Source organism: Artibeus jamaicensis, unplaced genomic scaffold (genome assembly GCF_021234435.1).
Source record: "Artibeus jamaicensis isolate MK-2021 breed Jamaican fruit bat unplaced genomic scaffold, CSHL_Jam_final contig_923, whole genome shotgun sequence".
Lineage (NCBI taxonomy): Eukaryota > Metazoa > Chordata > Mammalia > Chiroptera > Phyllostomidae > Artibeus > Artibeus jamaicensis.
The window spans coordinates 9,075,079-9,090,758 of record NW_026522014.1 but is presented as its reverse complement, the minus strand read 5'-3'; the positions used below and the strand labels follow the sequence as shown (position 1 = coordinate 9,090,758).

General features: G+C 38.1%; 1 protein-coding gene across 2 annotated transcripts in view; it reads left to right on the top strand.

Moving 5' to 3' along the window:
* THSD7A (thrombospondin type 1 domain containing 7A) overlaps window positions 1-9,913 on the top strand; it is a 356,792-nt gene extending 346,879 nt beyond the window's left edge. For both annotated transcript variants that reach the window (XM_053655065.1, XM_037167342.2), the window contains 4 exons: window positions 620-702; window positions 1,052-1,262; window positions 3,895-3,982; window positions 4,698-9,913. In XM_053655065.1, coding sequence (XP_053511040.1) covers window positions 620-702; window positions 1,052-1,262; window positions 3,895-3,982; window positions 4,698-4,782 — 467 coding nt within the window. In that variant the 3' untranslated portion in view covers window positions 4,783-9,913. The remainder of the gene's footprint in view (window positions 1-619; window positions 703-1,051; window positions 1,263-3,894; window positions 3,983-4,697) is intronic.
* The last annotated feature ends 5,767 nt before the right edge of the window (window positions 9,914-15,680 follow it).

The following is a 15,680-nucleotide window of genomic DNA, read 5'->3' as shown; positions in this document are numbered from 1 at the left end:
AAGAGATCAATAGACAGCTGCAATGGCGGGGTAAAACAACAGTGCAAGCACCCCACTTAGTAGCTACATTTGTTTAATTTCCTCTCCCTCCCCCCCCCGCAAATCCTGAATTAGCAGGAATAGCAGTTTTCCCCCCAAAAAATGTACTATAAAAATGTATGAATGTGGTAGCCCATAAATTAAAAAGACATCTCAAGAGATATGAAAACTATTAATTTAAGTAGCTGAGAAAGAATTTTAACTTTAAAAGAAAATGAGATCCTTTTTTTTTTTTTTTAGTGCTGGACTTAGTCTCAGGAACAATGACAGAAATAGCTTGTGTTGCATCAGGGTCTTCATTGTAGCAACTATCAAATCTCATCTGTCCAGCAAGCGCTTGTAGGGACACCTGCCAAGTGCCAGGCACGGTGCTGTCTCCTCTAAATAGAAAGGGCCTCAAGTTGCTAAATGAAGTGGTCAAGGTTAACCAAGTATTTCATACTCGACTCCCCTAGAAAAATCTGTGGGATTCCCACAGTGGTTTACGATTCAAAGGCAAGCCTATAACAACAGTGTTTTTTTTTTTTTTTTATCGTTGCAAGAGATACTCCTTGTCAAAACACGGTTTTCTGTTCTGCAGGGGGCTGCTTGGTGGTACGCCAGCCTGATGCTGACAGGTCTTGTCACCCGCCGTGTAGCCAACCCCACTCCTACTGTAGCGAGGTAGGTCTGAATTCACGAGGGTGCACGAGCCAGCCTCCTCAGTGGTCACCTCCCTGCCTCTTGTGCAATCACTTCCCTTTAACAAAAGCATGTCTGAGGCATAAACATTCTATTTTGGGGCCAACCCTTTATCAATATCAACAATTCTGCGTGCACTTGCTTCTACTATTAGAATAAGTTTGAGTGCAATACAAAGAATATGTTCTTTTCTTTTTATGTACTGAAGACAGGGATTACATGTAGCAAATCCCCAAAACAGTATTATTTAAAGTCTCCTCTTCAAGTCAGTTCCATTATGCTTTCAGAAATCACTTTGCATGCACAGTAAAAATCTTCTGTTTCCCTGCAGATGAGGACCTGCAGTTGTGAAGAAGGGTACACTGAAGTCCTGTCTTCCAACGGTACACTTGAGCAGTGCACACTGATCCCCGTGGTGATCATGCCCACCGTGGAGGACAAGCGAGGAGACGTGAAAACCAGCCGGGCAGTCCACCCGACCCAACCCTCCAGTAACCCAGTGGGACGGGGAAGGACCTGGTTTCTGCAGCCCTTTGGGCCAGGTGAAGTGACTGGATAGCACGGATGTAGAATTCTTTGGTTACACGTTTTATCAGTGGCCAATGATTAAAAAATGAGCAAGCATTTTCACACGAGCTACTTATTATTTCACCAAAATTATTTGTTCTGATTTTACCATAGAATCTCACTTTTTTTTTTTTTTTTTTTTTTGCTATTTTTCTGAAGAAAGCACCCAGGCTCACAATGCAGAGAAATGAAATTACTTTCCTCTGGGGGAAAAAAAATGTTAGGATTCATATTAGTTATTCAGTCTCAGTCCTAAATTTACAAGTATAATTATTTTCATATTGAACAAAGAAAGCTAACAATTAAAATATTAATTAGGAAAAAAGCAGCTTATCATTCAGTACTAGAACAAATAAAACTACAAAAGCATTCAAGAATTTTTCATTGGACCACACAGCAGTAATAATTTGAACCTAAAATAAGGACATTAGTAATGCAGTGCTGTGCTGGCTGGGGGTGGGGCACTGGGCAGCCAGTCCAGTTTCTATCAACCCTTAGAGTTGGCTCACTCACAATCTCAGAATATTTACTAGCACCAGATACACGGAGGGAGGGATGGAGCCTTTCTGTCTAGGTGGGACCATCTTGGAGACTGACCAAACCCTTGTCATATTAGACAACTCTCGATGTGTCTAGTAATGGACTTGAAGCCGATACAGGCAAAAGCTTGAAAGTCTGATGAAATGCTATTCCACCTCTGTACACTTGCTCTTTCCAGTGGCTTTAACCATACACGTATGCCTAGAAATAAGCTCAGGCTTAAAAATATGCTATGAGGGCTGTATGGTAGCTGAGATCATGCCACTTTTTCTCACACCAAGAGGGATTACTAGTTCATGACCAAAGGAAATCTCCAGGCAAAGTCAGGCATACACTACTTTCTAACTCTGTCAGAAACATGAGAAAGGAAGGAAGAAATTTACATAGCTAACACATCTCTATTTTTAATGCATTAAGTCAAAACATTTTCCCTTACTGGAGAGTCACTGCTGGGATTTTTTAAAGTATTTTCAATATTTGGAATGATTCACATATAACCACATCATTTGAAAAAACATTTTATTTTGCAAAGCTGGCTTGTCTGGGTAAACATGGAAAATTCTCTCAGTGTTCGAGCGAGTGGACCAGCACATGGCCAGCAGCAGCCTTGACCTTGACTAAGAATCCAAGTAGGTCTCCTCACATCAAAAACTAAATTTTAAAAAGAGAGAATATTATTATTGTCATATTTAAATACTAGTATATGCTTAGTTGCATGTATGCAACAGAAAATATAAATCAATGTGAGGATCAAATCAAGTTAGCAAAGTCATTAACAGTGTCTTATGTTTGAAGTTTATTCAAACCATAAAACTGAAAGGTTCACATAGAATGAGACCAGAAAACAAATTAGAAGAGTCTCTGCCCTGTCTGATTTTATATACAGATTTCCCTTTGCTATCTGAAAGGCGAGTGTTCCTATGAAACCTTTCTCAACCCAAAGTGCCAGAAGGCAAAGACGTGGTTACCACTAATTTATATGGAAAAAAATTTTAAGCAACCCCAGTGCCAGAAAATCATCTACTAATTTATACCAAATATACTTAATTACATCCAGTTTTACACTAAGCATAACACCCTTATAAGCTCTCTTAGCGTCTTCTGATACCTTGGGACACATCTTGCTAAAGGATGTAAATCTAGGTAAACCTCAGATGTTCAAACAGGTCAAAGCTTGGCAGTGTGATGCTGAGATGCTGAGTGTGGTTCCCAGGGGAGGAGCCTGGCAGGGCCACTGTTGCTGCCAGTAGTGGGCGCCACCTCTGTAAGGGCTTACTGCAAAGTAATTGCTGAACGCTACTGTAGCTTTTCACCGTTTTTTGTAAAAGAGAAAATTATCATCAGCTTTCTTTCAGTTATCAAAAACAGGTGCTAATATAGGTCTTCTGTAAAAGTGAAGTGGTATAATGGGAACTTTCAAAACACAGGTAATACGTGTAATAGGAAAAGGTGCAAAGAAGTTGTTTAGAGATCCTTTTATATGTTAATCAAACTTGGTTATTCTGCAACTGTTATTGTCAAATCAGCTTTAAAGGACAATGCAAGTGTGAACTAGATAAAAGATTATTAATTTCTAAAAATGTTTAATATATCCACATTCAGTTCATCTGGAAAAAAAGGTTAAAATCACAGTATTTGTGTTTAAATAACTGTCTGCGTCAACTCTAAGTTGTGGGATGTTTTTTAAATTGCATTGTTTTTCTTTTCTCATAATTTCCAATCTCAAAATGGAATAAAAGTCAAAAGAAAACATTTATGTAGCATTATATGTATATTGGATTTGAAGTAAAATTCAGATGAGAAGCAGCGAAAATTTAGACATTAACTTGAAATCTGAACTTAAGTTGAAAATATTATTTATCAATTTTCATTGATACTTTATCTTTAATGAAGGAGAATCTAACTCATAATAGCAGCTTTGCATTAATCATTAATTGTGCCTAAGCAGTAATTCATTTTGAGTTTTGAAAGGATTTGGTCATATATGACTGGTCCATGGGTCATAGTAAAAGGTTCATTTATATGCCAGACTACTCTAAATTAATGATTAATATCCATTCTTCTTAGATGGGAGACTAAAGACCTGGGTTTACGGTGTAGCAGCTGGGGCATTTGTGTTACTCATCTTTATTGTCTCCATGATTTATCTAGCTTGGTGAGTGTCTAAATTTTTCAAAATCTAAGGATAAATAATTTTTCTGGTTTTAGAGGAAACACTTTCAATGGATCATAACACAGGAATGGCAAAATAATGTTTCAAATAAGGATTCCACGTTTATTTAGCACTTATCTGAAATTCTAAATAAACACGGCTTTAGTCTCAGATATCTAACAACTACCAAACCCGAGTCCCTTGGTTTCTGAAGATGAGCCAGAGCTGTTCCAGGCCATCTTCTCAAGTATCTTCTCCTTGGTTATGCAAGAAAATGTGCTTATGGTGAACTGTAGATTTTTATATTGAGTTAGTACTGGAGGAGGGTATTATGGTAATACCTAATCTTATTCCACTGTCTTTTTAAACATGCATTATTTATAAATTATACATTATTTATAAAGGTTTCTGGCCAAATATAAATGATGATACTGTAATGTTATTTCTGTTGTTACTACTAGGGGAATTCCATTTGGATAATTAATTTTTATATGATAATATAATCTTTGAACGGTTCTGTTTCAAGTTTCTTCAGAGCATAAAACTGAGAAATTCAAAGATACTAGAAAATCAAATTTTAAGTGTGAATTTAGGAATGTAGGCGATTAAGTAATTTAGGTTTATCAATCCGTTTCAAACTTTTTTCATTTAAAACAGTGATATTTTACAATGGAAGACTGATTTTTTTTCTCCCAATTTTAATGATCTTTTTTAACAGCAAAAAGCCAAAGAAACCCCAGCGAAGGCAAAACAACCGCCTGAAACCATTAACCTTGGCCTACGATGGAGATGCGGACATGTAAAACATACCTTACCCTGGCAGCAGCCAGTTCCGGCTTTCTGATCTGGCAGTAGACACCCAGAGGCCACAGAGCTATTCAGATTGTGTGGATTAAAATGCATTGCACCTTTTTAACAGAGCATCAGGAAGAAAAGCAAGAAAATCACAGTGCCAGTGGAGATATCAAGATAATACCACTTCCAGAGAATCCATCAGCCCTGAGAAGTCTAGAAGATTAAGTTGACTACATGCTGCCTTCGGAGAGTTTTGTGTGATCTTTCATGAAACCTACCAGCTGGCAATTTACTTCCATCTCTAATATATGGTGGTGGAATTGGCCATTTGGGATGCCTGATGCAAGCCTCTGCCCGCGGCGTTAACCCATAGTAACATTTTAGCATGAAGACTTTATACCAAGATCTCTACAATACGATAGGCAAGCATAACATCATGTATACTTAACTGAATGCTACATGTTATTGTGTCAGATTATATACTTGTTAATAAGCCATTTTAATGGTGAATGCAAGATAAGCTCTAAACTGAGCAGAAAACCCATTGAGTGAACTCAGCATCTTGGTGGTTGATGGGAGCTTTTACTGACCTGCATTTCAAAGACAAAGACTTTTTTTTATGAGACTTAATTCTTGTCTTTCTCCAAAGTACGAATGATGGACATGTACTAGTGTCTTAGAAGAGTGCTCAAGTTCAGTATTTTATAGTGGTTATTGTCTGGAAAACTAATCTGCTTGTGTTACTACAGTAAGTTTCTACTTTCCCCAATTTCAAACTGGTTGCCTGAATCGTTTTTGCTAAATGGAAGGCACAATTTTGCACTATATTAGTGCAGCATGAAGGCATTTAACCCATATTGCCATAGAAACCACCTCTTTTCATATGGGATGAAGACATCTCTGCCAAGGGTGTCATGGAGACATTGACAACTTCCTGTATCCTAAAGAGAGGCAAGTTCATTTTGGATGGCGACAGGATGGAACTAGCTGTTACATCTGCTGTATACACTTTTCCTCATCGTTGCAGCCATTGGGAAATCAACAACATGGCAGTAATTTAAGTGTTTCAGTCCAAAACTCATTAACCCTCTGAAAGATGGATCCCTCTAGTTGGTTTGTAATTGTACTTCGAAGGCTGTTTATGACTAGATTTTTATATTTGTTATCTTTGTTAAAAAAAGAAAAGAAAAGAAAAAAAGGGGCTGGTTGTCTTTTTAATTTTGAGCAGATGGAGAAAATAGTGTATTGATGATTTTTTTGTGCCTGAAAGAAATCAAGACTGTGTGTTGATTTTTCCCCCTCTGATTTGTTTCTCTAGTTTTGTCATTCTTACTGGTGGCATTGGAAGTGGTCTTTTTAATTTATGATTTTGAAAGCTAAAATTTTAAGGAGAGAAAAGTATTTTGTCTAGGGCTTCATTAAATGTCTAGACCAAGGGTGGCACACTTTTTTAAATAAAGAGCCAGGTGGTGAGTATTTTTAGGCGGGTCAGTGCCACAGCTTCTCAACTCTGCCGTGGGGAGAGTGCGGCCATGGAGAACACGCCGCACAGTGGAGCGCAAGCATGGACGTTTTCCGCTAACGGTTTCTTACACAGTCAGCAGGCCGCATCGCAGGTCACGGTTTACTGACCGCTACTCCAGAAGTTTATTCCCCGCTAACTCCTCACCGTGTCTTTAGTTTTCATTCATTTACCTCAGACCGAAATCAGTGTTTAATGTCACAGGTGAAAAGCTGTCACTGAACGTATCACTGTGTTGGAAGTAGCTATATTTTTGCAGCTGTCGGCCTGGGAATGGCACAGTGAAATAGTATCTAACTTGGCAGATTTCTTTCATATGAAAAGAAAATTCAAAAGGTGCCATTAAAAAGCAATATTATTTTTCAGGCAACTTTTCCTGCAACAGCCTTTGGGAGGGGGGGGGACCCTAGGGTGTCAGGTCTTTTAAAAATAATGTAACAGCTATTTTTACCTTAAACATAGCTGTGTTGCTATAAAAGTGATTTGGAATAGAAGGTATTTTACCTTCATACTAGAGTTTGAACTCCCCCTGCTGTTCCTTAAAGTATTTGCAAAAATTATAGATGACATCAGATTGGGATGTCATTGTCCTCAAAATGAACACATTTCTACATATGTCAGTAAGAATTAAATGTGGTAAATGTTAATTTGTTATTCAATATTTATTATATTAAGCAATGTAAATAATTTCAAAACAAACAAGTGGTTGAGAAGATGAGAATTTTACCTTTAACCAAGGAATTAAATAAGGAAAAGCATAAAAACAAAGCCCATTCTGTCTTATTGAAGAGGAAGACACAAAATAATATTGCTACTCTAAAACTGTGATTGCCAGTATAGGTATGTACTCAGGAGTCTTCCAGAATATTGATCTCTTTGAATAAAATAATCCATTTGTCCCAAATAGTAGAGAATCTAATTCAGCTAACAGCCTTTTGAAATGTATTCAGCACTTAATAACATTGAAATTATTGAATAGAATAAAATATTGTTGCTACTAAAGCTATACATATAATATTGTAAAATGTCATTAATTCAGAAGGCAAATTGGTGTCACCCTACCTTTATTGTAATAATTAATTGATCAAAATTATAAAATGTTATAAAAATAGAAGATGACTTTATTCATAAATTGATTACACTTTACAACACAATGTGTGCAGGAGACTAGGTTTAATGTGACTCAACACTACGGAGTATATTGGAAGTTCATTGTTACATAAATAAATACCAGATGGCCTCTTGTTAGAAAGGTTGGAAGGAGGGGAATGTAGCTAGCTGGCTATTTTGGACAAATGAAAGTTACTGTATTCATGTTTATAACATGAAAATGGCCTTATTTTTGCTCCTGGCATGAGTCAATAATGAGTTAATAAACACCTTACTGAAATTTCATCAGAACCTCATTCTTCCTGTCCAATTTAAGAATTCAGGACAGGAATATAGTAATAACTTGTCTGTTGACACTTTTGCCTTACCAGAATAGTCTAAGTCCAGAAAGATTTAGAACTACTGTTGGATGAGTATGAAGGTCTACTTGGTTTAAGAAAAAAAGAAATGGAGAGTATTGGCATGCATTATACTACTTTGTTGGATTGTGTCAATATAAACCACACGAAAGCAATGTAATTGATCTCTCTGGAAAGGGGCTGATTTGCTCATTCATTAATACCTTACTTATCTAGGATCTTGGCCATCATTCTCATTTCAAAGCCTCTTTGAGGACACTACAGTGTAGCTCAAGCTAATTTGAAATGAGTACATAAAAGCATGTTCTTAATTACTTACTGCAAAGCACAAACTTCTTATAACAGACAAATATTTACTGAATTATCACAGGTAAAACACTCTGCTAGGCACTGTAAAAAACTAGTAATGGCTTTTGTGTACATATGTAGCTAAGACATTGAAAAGGAGGAACAAGTGCTTAATGAATACACATCGCCCTTTATTCTAGGTCTGTTTTTCAACGTGGTTCGTGGTTTTTCTTACTGAAAGCCCTCCACCCTCAAACAGGTGGCAGTGGTCATTATGGCTTAATGAGAACTCATCTTAAATTCCTGTACACTTCAAGATGAAGTCACCTATTTAAAAACTTCTCACAGAGAGCAAGTAACACCTCTCACCGTTTTTCTCTGTCCTCCCACTTCCTATATCCTTGCTCCTTTATGATGACTTTCTTTCCCTGGTTTCCTCTGCTCTGCTCTCTTATCAACAACTGATCTTGTCTACTCACCTCAGAACCATCTTCTACTAAACATGCCCACATTGTTAACAAGAAAAAATAAGAAGTGGATACCTGTATTTCCTTCCTCTTAGAGTCAAAGTGTCAGAGTGTGAACACATTGATTTAAACAGAATATATGGGTCAAGGACGCAAGTAAAGAGGACAGATGCAGACAGCCTGACAACAAAACAAAACAAAAACCCTCTTCTGTGAAAGTGTTACTTTATGCTCAGTTTTGCCCAACTCCCAGTCCTCTGACTTGGGGTCTGGATCCATTTGCGAGAATCATCCCCAAATGCTCGGGGATCCCACTATATGTAACGACATCACCAAACAATGTCTTTCTTGTTCTCTTTCCCTCTAAGACTGAGGTGTGAGAATGAGAGCAGTCCTCGAACAAATCTGGGAGGAACCTTGCAAGCGGGCAACCTCTCCCGGGGGGGGGTTTTGATGTGGGACCGGAGGTGTCTCCCCGTCCCACCTGGCCTGTCCTCCTGTGGCCGCGACTGCAGAACAGGCTTTTAGGTCTGAAACAGGAGTGTGTGCCTAGCAAACGTTACTTTTTATAGAAAGGATGTGTGACGTGATCATTCTGGATCTAGCAGGGACACTGCAAAATGGTTATATCTACATTACTAAAGAAGTAAAATAAAGCCAAGATGGGTAGTTAGTTTTGTAGTTTTATGTTCTCACGCTTTTACCAAGCCAGACCTTGACATGGGCAGTGTACGGAGACTTACAGTTTGTGGGAGTCATGTTGTCCACGATCAGAAAATCTCCATTTAGGTATATAATGGGGTGTCAGCCTTATTGTTGTGTTTCATGGGTGTTCTTTTCTTTTTCCCAAAGCAGCGGTTGCTCGGTCTCCTACTTTGACCCCCTGATGACTTTTCTCAACATTTTTCAATAATCTATTTCTGTTTGTTTTTTAAAAATGAACATTAAGATTCCCTTTCTGGTACTTTTTCCTGCCTATTTCTAGCACAGAGATTTGAAGAGGTCAGTATCTGTCACTGTAAAATATAACTTTGTTAAATTTGCAATATGTCTTTCTATAAATTATACTCCCTTAAGTATGGTTTTTGATTAATTTAATTACCTGAATATTTATTTTGTTTAAATAAAAAGGCAGCTGTCTAAGAAGGTTTTGTTAATATTACTTTGTAAATTGTGTAATGTAACTTATTTTAAATTATGTACATTTCTTTTTTAATATGCAAAACGTCTATGTACTGATTAACTACAGATTTGCGAACAAAGCCACTAAGCTTTACTCAGTTGATACAGATGGCATGTGAAGATGTAATATGCTTTTTTACATTTTCATGTGGGGAATTTGTAAATAATGGCGTTGCTGACAAACATAAACATGGGAATCATTTTCATTCTACTCTTGTGTCTGTTTTAATTTGCATTATTTGCTACTTCAGTGTGGGTTAAATTTTTTTCAGTGAATGTGCAAATTCTTTTACTACTTTTATTGCCTGTTCTTGGGTTTTTTGGTGTTTTTTTTAACAACTACAATTTAGAAAGTTCAAGAGTTGCAAACCTTTGCTTTAAAAGTCTGCTGAGGCGCCAGAGTCATCGTCCTAGACAAAAGACCTCTTGGTTTCCTAACTTAAAAAACAAGGCGGGAGTTCACACATTAACATACTGATTCTTGTAATTCCCCAAATTAAGCAAGTTTCCCACGTTTACAATTCAGGAAAGAATGCACGACTTAGATCAATCACTGGCAGGACTGCTCGCAGTCACAACATTTTCTGAAGTAGCTGTTCGCAAAAATAGAACCCTCAGACACACACTATAGGAACCACTGAACATGTACAGCTAGCCTCTGACGCTTGATGTGAAAATGGTGATTTGCAGCCTCCTTATTTTCTGTGTTGTGCATTACAACTGAATCTAAATTTTTTAAAATCATTTATAAATATGACATCCAGAGGTTTTTTATGTATTGCTGGACAGTCATGATCAAATTCCTCACTTGGTGCTTCACCCAACGCCAGTGTATGTCCTGCAGGCACAGATAGGAACATGACAGGGCTCCATTCAAGAGGGGGATGTACAGAGGGGGACATTCCGTAACCATGAAAATACACCCATAGACCATTTAAAATCCACTCTCTGTGGAACATAATGTCTCAATTTCCTGGAAAAGTTTTAAAAAATTGAAGGCCAGAGGTAGCCAATGGGTTCAGAAAGTAACATGGAGGAGAAAGTGAACACCTGAGGGGGAGGGGCAGGTCTGTGTCCCGGTCTTTCACAAACAGTGATTATTGTAAAAACCCTGTCAACCTCCATCCCCATTGGCCGCCCTCCTGCTACTCCGACAGCTGATGTATAACCATGCACTTGCATAATTTATCTCTAAGTTTCACTCATTTATAATATTTGTCTGCTGGGGGGGTAATTTTTCTAATGTTTATCACTTTTTTTCTGTTTTTGCAAAAAGGGCTGAAACTTGTTCTCCTGCTGGCACTCCCAGGCTCTCTATGGGGAAAGTGATTTACAAATATAAACGAAGAAGGTATCCTGGCTGTAGAGAGTCATACTGGACAGTATGTTGATATGATATTTGTATAAAAGATCCTAAAATTACGAGAAAATTAAATTTATATGGTCATGTACATTCTAATGTCTGTATGTAAAAAGTCACAGGAAAATCAGATTAAAATGTCTCCTTCATAAAGATGATAGACCGGGGCCAGGTCTGGTAGTGCTCATGAAATAATGCACGTTGCAAAAAGATTTTGACAATGTTTGGTCAGCAATAAAACCTAAAAGAGGACTTTCATAGAATTTCCTTTCGAATAGGCATCATATGGGCTCTAAAAAAATCAACACTCTCTAGCCAAAAGTATTTCAGTGTAAAGATGGCTTTGTAATCAAAGCAGATGAGCAATAAAGTGCTACGTCAAAATAGACTACAAACCATCCATACTCACAGTCCACTGATTCACAGTATGAGAGCAGTATCTGCAATGCCACTGTTATCAGACCCTGCGTATTTTACAAAGTTTGTTCACAAAAAAGTAAATTCATGAAGGGTCAAAGACCTTAATGGAAAGTTCCATTGAAAGTGGCCATTGCACTTCCTGGTAGGCTATACGAACAGGACCAGAGAACAGAGGAGGACATATAAATGGCTTGTGAACTCATGGAAAAGATGCTCATGAACAATCACAGCTGAAAATAATGCCATTTAAAGCAATGACTCAATAGATGGGGAAACAAAGTTTGACAATACACAGTGTTATCCAGTAAGGCCAAAAGAAAAAGAAAAGAAAATGATTAGTGGGAATATAGTAATTGATTCAAATCAATGAAAGGCACGTAAATACTGCTTTTTAATTTAAAATAATCACCCTTTGACTAATAATTCCACTTCTAGGAACTGATTCTAAAAGCTAGAGAGAGAAAGATGATAGATAGAGATAGATATAGGTGGGTGACAGATAGAGACATAATAGGTAATATGTATGAGATGAGTGTGCACTCTGTGTGTGTGTGGACAGAGAGATAACAGGTAAGTTGATGATGGATATAGATGACAGATAACTGATATAAAGTATGTACACAATGATATAGTATGGGGATACTTGTCACATTTGTAGGTGCAAACGTGCAGGCAATATAAATGAATATAACTAATGGAAAGTTTAAATCAGTTACTGTGCATAAATAACACAGAATAGTATACAAGATCTTGTCTATAGGATCCTCTTTTTCTGTCTTTAATTTTTCAGAACTTTGAACAGGCAAAGATTAGTGAGAAATCACAACACATACACATTCACAAAATATTCCTTAATTGTGCTTTTAAAATGTACCAGCTATTTATATTAAATATTATAAATGATTGAAAAATTAAGAGTCAAGATTTTTAGTGCAGCTTGAAACTCAAAAATATTTCCTCTGAATTCGGCACTTCCTAAGCCAATTTGAAAAGCAGTTACAACTGAGGGATCTTCAGTATAAATAAAAAAAAAAAAATGCTCAATATTTGTCATTTGGAATGCATCTTTTTTCTGCCTAAGTCCCTATCTTCCAAAATAACTTAAAAAAAAGAAAAACATAAAAAACCCTCTGGCTCATTGTTGCTAATGTGAAACCGAACTTTAGAAATGCCAAAGAAATAACAAAAAAGAATTATCTTGCATTCTAGCAATTGCCTGAAGTTAAATTTAATGAACTGAAAAGGAAGGGTTCTGCAACATTAGAGAGAGCAGCTGGAAAAAGAAGCCTGTGTCTGTCTGCAGCGGCCGGTGCTTACCAGTTAATGAGCGAAACGTTTACAGCTCTTCGGGACTTAGGAAAACGTAAAACACCAACTTGGAAGTACAGAGAATGGATAATTGTCTTCTGATTGGATATCCAGCCTCAATTTTTGAAGCTAATAAAGTAGGTAAGGAAAAAAAACAATTCCAAAAATGTGCATTAGAGAGCTCGAGGAAAATATAGAACAAATGTTTATCTAACTAGATTATTGCAATGTCTCTCCTGAAACGTTCTGTTAGAGCTTTGTTGTGAAGAAAAATAACAGACAACATGAGAAGCTTTTATCTTCTGTCCCAAGCTAGTTGGACGAAGTTGAAAAAATACCAGGAACTTAGTATAAATGGTCAATCTAAAGGCAGGTGTAATGAGAATGTTACTTGCCAGGTGAAAAGACTTAGTTCTAACATTTTCCAGTTGCTTAACTAATATGATAACTGCTGGCAAACTATATTTATATCAAATTATATAGGATATTGCAGACCATTTGGTTCATAAGATGCCCAAAGTCCTCTCTGAAATTGATGTATATTCATATCCACCCAATATAGGCAGGGCATGTGGTCTGTATCTCTCTACCTATTCATTCATTCATTCAGTAGTAATTACTGAGGATAATCTTTGTGTCAGGCACCATTCTAGTCCCTGAGTAGTGGGAAGTGGGAAAGCAAAAAGGAAACTTGCTCTCACTGATCATACATTCTAATGAGGAGAAAGAAATAATAAAGAAATATAATATGATGATGCTGTGGCTGGTGTGGCTCAATGGACTGAGCATCAGACTGTGAATGAAAGGGTCGCCGGTTCGATTCCCAGTCACGTCACATGCCTGGGTTGCAGGGCAGGTCCCCAGTATGGCATGAGGGAGAGGCAACCACACATTGCTGTTTCTCTCCCTCCCTTCCCCTCTTTCTTATAAAAAATAAATAAATAAATAAATAAAATCTTTATTTAAAAAAAAGGAAATATAGTATGCTGCTTGGTGAAAACTTCCAAGGAGAAAACAAAATAGGATACAGGAGACAGGGAAGGTTAGGGCACTGAAGGGAAGCCCCATGCTGACCCAGTCTACTGGGGGAAGGCGGGAAGGGTCCCACAACAATAACTAGCAATTCTCAATAAGAACGGAGACATGGATACAAAGAACATTTTGATGGTTTTCGGATGAAAGGGGGCTGTGGGGGAACAGGTAAAGAGGTGAGGGGATTAAGGAAGTACAAATAGGTAGCTGCAGAAGAGCCATGGGGATGGAAAGTACAATACAGGAAATGGAGCAGCCAAAATACACTCAATACAGCATGGAGTATATGCATGACTCAGGGACATGAACAATGGTGTGGGGATTGTGTGAAGGAGTAGGGGGTGCTGGGTGGAGGGGGGCAAAAGGGAAAAATCAGGACAACTGCAATCATAATCATATCATTATGCATAATCATAGCATAATCATAAAATATAATTTTTCTAAAAAATACAAGCAGTTCTCCAGACACTAGCTGGTTCAACTCAATCCTAATACTCTCTACTCAGAGAGAGCATCAGATTCCACGGGTTAAGGGTTCAGTCTACCCGCCTGCCCTTCCCCCACGTCAGACGTGGGTTGTAAGCCCAGGCTGTCACCAGTGCATCTGACCTACTGGCTGTAAATCAGAGGTTCCCAGGGCCTGCTCCTTGGGTTCCATTAATTGGGTAGAGCAGCTCACAGAATTCAGAGAAACATCTTGCTTACTAGATCACCAGTTTATTAGAAAAGAATGTACAACTCAGGAACAGCCGGATAGCAAAGATGCACAGGGCGAGGGTTGTGAGCAGGCGTGTGGAGCTCCCACGCCGTCCCCAGGAGCAACGGTCTCCCAGCACCCCCACGTGTGCACCCACGCAGAAGCTCTCTAAACCTGGTCCGTGTGGGGCTTTTTCTGAGGCTTGTTCCACAGGCACGACGGATTAAATCATCGGGCGTTGACAGCTGGATTCACTCTCCGGCCCCTGCACACTCCCTGGAGGGGTGAGAATGGAAATAGGGGGTAGGACTGAAAGTACCAACCCTCTAACCCACATTGTGGGCTCTCTTGGTAAAAAGCCCCTCTGTTGGCTGGAAAGAGGTATTCCAAGTCATGAAATCCAAAGACCTACAACCAAGATTGCTCTATCCAGCAAAACTTTCATTTAGAATGGAAGGACAGATAAAGTGCTTCTCAGATAAGATCAAATTCAAGGAGTTCATCATCACCAAGCCCTTATTATATGAAATGTTAAAGGGACTTATCTAAGAAAAAGAAGTTAAAGAAACATGAACAGTGAAAGGACAACAAACACAGTTATTAACAACCACACCTAAAACGAAAGCAAACTAAAAGGACAGCTAGATCAGGAGTGGAGACATAGAAATGAAGATCTCAAGGAGGGTTATCAACAGGGAAGTGGGAGGAGGAGATGGGGGGAGAAGGTACAGAAAATAAGTAGCATAGACAGTAGATAGAAAATAGATGGGGGGGGGCAAGAATAGCATGGGAAATATAGAACCTAAAGGACTGGAGACACATGGTCATAAACTAAAGGGGGGTAATGGTGGGGATGGGGGGGTAGGGTGGAGGGGAATGAAGGGGGGAATAGAACAACTGTAACAGCATAATCAATTAAAAAATAAAAATTAAAAAGAAAAAGCCCCTCTGTTTATGTGAGTTCCAGAGGCCACATCATTAACATAACAAAGGGCAACTTTATTGCTCTCATCACTTAGGGAATGCTAAGGTTTTGGGAGCTGTGAACCAGGAACCAAGGATAAAGACCAAATATCTGTTTCTTATAAATCATGTCACAGTTCACTGCTTGCTCTTCAAACATGAATCCCTTAAAGCAAAATAATTATAAAAAAATCAAAG